At 49.5% G+C, this 6,494-nt stretch overlaps 1 protein-coding gene across 1 annotated transcript; it reads right to left on the bottom strand.

Moving 5' to 3' along the window:
• Window positions 1-731: 731 nt before the first annotated feature.
• LOC142698897 (A disintegrin and metalloproteinase with thrombospondin motifs 4-like) lies at window positions 732-6,054 on the bottom strand (the record flags this gene model as incomplete). The annotated part of the gene is made up of 8 exons (XM_075847921.1): window positions 732-3,260; window positions 3,568-3,743; window positions 4,081-4,256; window positions 4,382-4,568; window positions 4,651-4,937; window positions 5,035-5,205; window positions 5,331-5,463; window positions 5,716-6,054. Coding segments are annotated over 8 exons (1,905 nt in total), but the record flags the coding sequence as incomplete, so codon positions are not given.
• Window positions 6,055-6,494: the final 440 nt, after the last annotated feature.

Raw genomic sequence — 6,494 nt, 5'->3', positions numbered from 1 at the left:
CCACACACAGCCCCCTGTAGGTAGTGCCACACACAGCCCCCTGTAGGTAATGCCACACACAGCCCCCCTGTAGGTAATGCCACACACAGCCCCCTGTAGGTAATGCCACACACAGCCCCGCTGTAGGTAGTGCCACACACAGCCCCCCTGTAGGTAGTGCCACACACAGCCCTCCTGTAGGTAGTGCCACACACAGCCCCCCTGTAGGTAGTGCCACACACAGCCCCCCTGTAGGTAGTGCCACACACAGCCCCCTGTAGGTAGTGCCACACACAGCCCTCCTGTAGGTAGTGCCACACACAGCCCCCTGTAGGTAATGCCACACACAACCCCCTGTAGGTAATGCCACACACAGCCCCCCTGTAGGTAATGCCACACACAGCCCCGCTGTAGGTAGTGCCACACACAGCCCTCCTGTAGGTAGTGCCACACACAGCCCCCCTGTAGGTAGTGCCACACACAGCCCCCTGTAGGTAATGCCACACACAGCCCCCCTGTAGGTAGTGCCACACACAGCCCCCTGTAGGTAATGCCACACAGCCCCCTGTAGGTAATGCCACACACAGCCCCCCTGTAGGTAATGCCACACACAGCCCCCCTGTAGGTAGTGCCACACACAGCCCCCCTGTAGGTAGTGCCACACACAGCCCCGCTGTAGGTAGAATCCCCATCATGTGAATAAAGGAGTCCCTCATCCATCCGCACAACATAACACACCGGACACAATAAAGTGCGACTTGTTCTTATTTTATATAAATAGGTTTTAAATAATTCTGTGCATTTTTAACAATAGAAAAAAGTACAATAATATAAAAACATCATCCCTATACATTTCGGACTTGAGGATTGGTTTTCATCCCTCCATACGGTTAACCCTTCCCAGACCTGAGAGTCCCATCTCCGTGGACCGAGGGTGCAGATTGTACCTTTGCGCTGGCCGGGTACCTGCCTCCCCCAGTAGGAGGGTTGTGTCTGATTATGTGCTGGACTATGAGTAGTCCTATAGATTAGTAGTGTCATGCTCTCCGGGTGGAGCTGTTTGGTATTTTAGTGTTTCGGATCAGTCTTGTCCTCTCGACGTGCTACCATACATAGATAGAGCCGCTTGGTGGCATCGCGTTGTCTCAATGCGACGCCTTGTGTGGTCACAAGACCATAAAAATGTGTCAGTTCAGTAACGCTCTAAATGTGGGATTATCCCGTATTAATTAAAACCAAAAGTTTTCAGTGAAAAGCATTATGGGTCACTAAACTAATACATGCAGATGCTTCGGAAAGGTGGGGGTCCTAGAGCTCCTTCTTACGATCATATTTGCTACAGTCATAAGATCCTGTTTACTGGTGGTTGGGCGACGCGAGTCGTCTGATGGGACTTTGTGTATCCTCGTGCTCCAGTAGTGGGGAGAGGGGGGGGGGGTGGATTCTGTGTATCCCCGTCCCATCAGTGAGTATCGGTATGTGGTTTTTGGGAGCGGAGAGTTGGACCTGTGCCATAGACGTACTACAGGGGCTCTTGTACCATAAAATAATAAGCGGACCAATGAATAAATACATAAATAGAATAGAATATTTGAGCTCAGTGGGCCGGACTGTACTAATAGTATATAAATGTGGCTGCCTCCTCTCCAGTAGGGGGCATTGTGCCCCTGTTCTAGTTGAAGACACCCGGTAATACAGATATTTGGCCCACTTGCGTGCCCTTCTCGTGACAATGGGATAAATATGTTCCTTTCAAGCTACGCACTTTGGTAGCTTCAGCACCATCGCAAGGTTTGGTTATGTTCTAAGGAACCGGTTTGACCCTCCTCTAGACTCTTCATTAGGTGAAGACACTTTTGGTAGGTCCTACATTTTGTTGGTTGTGATCCAGAAATCGAAGTCTTCCACTTGAAGAGACCATCTACAATCTTATGGACATTGCTTGGGAGAAGCACCAAGATTGAGGCCACCAGGATAGACGTATTCCTTGGTAGACCTCGTGAGGTGGGATTTTATAGTAGCAAGGCCTCCAATCCTGAGGTGGTCAAAGTCTTCAACTCAACATTAGATCTCCCATTATTGACCTATCATTCTTACTCTTTGACCCGGCACCTTCTAATGACCTTTAAAATGTTCCTCAAATCAAGACCTTCTATTGACCCACCATCGTTATTATTGCATTTGGGGATAGCTACTTGCGCTCTCAGGGCTTTCCTCAAGGTTTGGGTATTAACATATTTATCCTATATAATTAATGTTCATATTAAATATTTTCGGGTATCCAGACCCTACTTTTTACTCCTCAATCAACTCTTTAGAGTATGTTCAAGTCCTTCGAAAGCCTCAACGTTGTGAGTTCTGCGACATGCAGTAAAGTTGGGTGGTCCCCTTGATACCTCTGGCCTTCAAAGTTCTTAGGGGGGATGTAAGGAAATGTCCAGGCAGAGAAGAAGGCCAAGAGGAAGACGTGGGAGAAGCCACCAGTGGTGGACCAGCCATCGTCACCGGATTATGGTAGGAGTCTCTAGTCTTATTGTTCCTATACAAGAGTCTCCAAGGCTCTTGAGATTTCCAATGTGGGGCGTCCGTACCACTGCGGAGATCACCCCTTATTACGAGTCTTCGGATGATTATGTGCTCTGTGAGCCAACCAGGTAGACGTAGGAATGACCATCACATGGCCAAGTTGCCTTAAAAGTTTACCAAGATACTTAAGAAAACGAGGTTGGTTTAGATCTTCATCTTGGTTCTTGAAGAACTTCTTGATACCTTTCCAGCCTAATAATAAAAAACCAAAAACTTATTTGAGCCTCTTTATATCTCCGACCTAGTCTTGAGCTTTTGCTTATTTTCGGCTGTTTCTTGTCCTCCTGAGAATTTCGAGAATTTGCGCTCTTCGTTTCATCCAGTCTTCTGCTGGTTTCTTGGGTTGGGTTGAACGTGTGGACGGTTTGGGGACAAAGAAGGTGTACTTGAGACGTGGCGCTCTCTGGTCACTCACCACCAAAGCTTGAACCATCAAGGACTCCTTCAGAGGTCCGCGTCCTACGATGGTCTCCATGGATTTGGTTGCTCCGCTGTAGCGTAAGGTCAATCCGACTCCAACGTTGACGTCCGTTTCAGATGGCACCAGGATGTAATTACCATTGAGGGCGTAAGATCCATTCTGACGTTTCAAAGCCAGGTAGACCCCGTCGCTGGTGGAGGATGAGCCGCTGTTCTGACGTATCAGGATGTTGGTGGCGCCGGCCGGGATGTTGACCACATCGTTGTAGCCGTACCTGGAAGTGAAATCATAATTCAGAAAATTACTTGTCTACTCTATGGTGGACCTATATTTTAGAGGATGCCACCAGCTGGTGGACACGTGTGGGGTTTTATAGACTCCCGTACTAGTAAGGTCTCACTAAGTGATCGTTTCCTGTCTCGTTTATGACCGTCCATAAATTTGGGGGAGGTTTCCATACGGTCATTTGGTTTGACCTTTGAGGGAAGTGGGTGATTGTGGGGTGACTGCTGCAGAAACGGTCACCCATTAGGTCCTATAAAGTGGGATAGGTAGAGAAAGCAGCACCGGCGACTTCTTACCGGGGTTTTGTAAAGGATCCGTAAGTCTTGGTACAGGCCGAACCGGTTCCTCCACACACCATGCACTTGTCGAATTTCTTCTTGGATCCGATGACACGGTCACATCCGGCATGGACGCAACGGCCCTGAACGCACACGGAGGTGGAGTCCGGAGTACAAGGAGTGCCGTCTGCCACCTATACAAGAAAAGAGAAGGGTTCGTAACTTGGCAAATACTTTTTTTTTTCATGTCTTAAACTCCAGTCACATTCAGAGCTGCATTTATAGTTCTGCTGCTTTTCTGTCAACTCTCAGTCTTTCAGGTCCCTACACCGTTACCCTTTGCCGGATCCATGTCTGGTTAGAGCATTGGATTCATATGAAACTGTTGGAGGCGTGTCTGTCAGCACAGTGCCGACAGATTCCAAGTTGCGTTCAACAGATTTGTGAACGCAGCTTTGGATGTGACTGGAAAATACTCGATGTAGTGAAATAAAGCAACGTTTTGGTTACTCTTTAGTCCTTGATACTCACTCTTGGCTCCAGGACGTAGTAATATCCCAATGGTCGGGACTGGCAGGTGAGTTTACACTGATCTTTCTCGGCAATTCCGTTGTAACGGGGCACCCAGTCCATGGGTGATGGGAACCCCTTAAAGAGGTCGTTCCTGTGGTTGTATACGGCGCACTGCTGTTCTCTATAGGTCATCGCTGCAATATCAAGAAAAGATTGTTCACATTCCCATCATCCTCTTGGTTTCCGCAACCATCTACCTCCGTTTTTGTTTTTGCGGATGACTCTCAAAAAGTTGGCGGGTAGGACAAGTTGTACTCACCGTTGCCGGTAGGGCACTCCTGGATATTACACGACCGATACTGCGTCCGCTTCCCCTCGCAATATTTGCCTCCGTTCCGCGGGACGGGCTTGTTACACCCGCGGTGAGAGAATTGCACGCCGCCTCCGCACGTCCTGGAGCATTCTCCGTAGGGACCCCAAGTGCCCCAGCCTCCATTTACTGGTGTCTGCCGAGAGAAGGACCACGTTAAAACCCCCCAAATCTTTCGGTGTTGATTATTCCTATGAGTCAAGGTCACGAGTACTTACATTATAAGCTTTCATCTCCACCCGGTTGATACATCGCCCGTTCATGCAGGTCTTGCCCACTCCACATTGGGTGCCATCAGCCCATGGGAAATGCTTCGTTTGGCACATGAAGTGACCGTCTATCCTGCCCGTACACCACAGGGATGAGCAGGGGGTGTGCAGGTTGGGGCAATGGCGAGAATCCGGCCCGAAGGTCAACTGGCACTGACGATCGGAGTCGTAGTCGTTACCCGGGAATGGAACCGGTAGACGGAGCGGAGAATGAGGTTTATCCAGAAGACAACGACCTGAAGGGGGAGAAGCATAGTCGGGATTTTAGATTTTTTTATGGTTTAAGGTCATTGACGCCAAAGAGGAAGATCGAGGTCGGGTCGCCAAACGTACCGTTTCCGTTGTCCAAGAAGTCCGTGATGAACTTGGCGCTGCAAGGTGACCACAGCTCCTCTGGGTCTACATAGGACATGACTGGCGCCATCATGTGTCTGGTGTTGCTTGCGGGGCGGTTGATGTCGACGCACGGTTTGGAGTTGTCGTGCAGCATGTTGAACACGTGTCCTACGGAGGATAAGAGACCGCGTGTTACTACGGTTACCGATGACGTCATCAGCTTGTCCTCCACGGAGAAAACATTTCAAGTTACGCAGCCACGTGGTCCGCGATCGATCCTTCGTTTAACTTACCGAGCTCGTGTGCGGCCGTAAACGCGGACTGCAAGCCGTCGTCCTCCACGATGGAGCAGCTGCGAGAGGGATCGCAGACCGTCCCGACATCGGCCATCCCCAGCGTGTCACAAGTGGACACTCCGCAGAGGTTCTAACAACGAAACATACAGTCAGTATACGCGCGTTTCAGTCATTCCTTAAAATGGATCTTATGCTCCAGTCACATCCAGAGCTGCATTCACAGTTCTGCTGTTTTTTCACCAGGCTGTCCGATGTAGAAGATGAGGAGCACAGGCCATTATGTAATATCATCTAAACTGTGAGGGCTGTGACTAACGGACTCGGTAAAATTGTAAATGCAGCTTTGGATGTGACTGGAGTAGAAGACCTGATAAACACATACCTGTCTGGTGAAGAGTATGGCCGTGTCAAAGTGTTCAGAGTCTGAGTCGTTGGGCTTGTTGAGGCCTTTCTGCCACTCACAGAAGTTCCTCAGCATTTCGGCAGCGTTCGTGGTCATCTTCAGTCCGCCATAGGTGTTGGTTTTATCCGCCCGGCCTATCACCACCAGCCGCGTCACCACTACGTTAATTGGGTTTTTCAAGCTCGGGTGTCGGAAGAATTTGGCCGTCGCTGCCATGACCGTCATCAGGTAACGCTTGAGGCCTGCACCGTGGAACGTCGCCATCGTCTCATCCGCAACCACCAGGGTCTCCACGTAACGAGGGACGGACGCGAAACGCTACGGAAAATAAGAGAATGGAAAAACATTTAATAAAGAAACAAAACGAAGTTCATTACAAAAATATTTTTTTGATCTATTTCTGGGAAAGCTGGGTGACCACTAATATGGCTGCCACGCCGGTTGTCACTCCACTTTCCTGGATGGAAAATGCCAGAAGCCGCGTCCTCTAGTCCTATATCGTAGCGTTCCCAGAAACCACTTAACCTGCGGCTGTCAATGCTGGGAGTTGTAGTTCCAGGTTGGAAACCGCTGACGTAGAGGAATGAAAGCGAGATCTGATAATGCAACGAAATGGCATCATACATTGGCGCAATTGTGTCGCGTTGATGAAACACGTTGTTATAACGTGTCGATGGCGGCGGCAAAATGGCAGCTCGCCGGAGATTTTACTCTTCTGGGTTGAAGACGTCAAACCTTGAGTTGGCCTCGCCAGCGTG

This window comes from Rhinoderma darwinii, unplaced genomic scaffold (assembly GCF_050947455.1).
Source record: "Rhinoderma darwinii isolate aRhiDar2 unplaced genomic scaffold, aRhiDar2.hap1 Scaffold_1041, whole genome shotgun sequence".
NCBI lineage: Eukaryota > Metazoa > Chordata > Amphibia > Anura > Rhinodermatidae > Rhinoderma > Rhinoderma darwinii.
The sequence above is the reverse complement of the archived record's forward strand: the minus strand, read 5'-3'. Positions and strand labels throughout refer to the sequence as shown.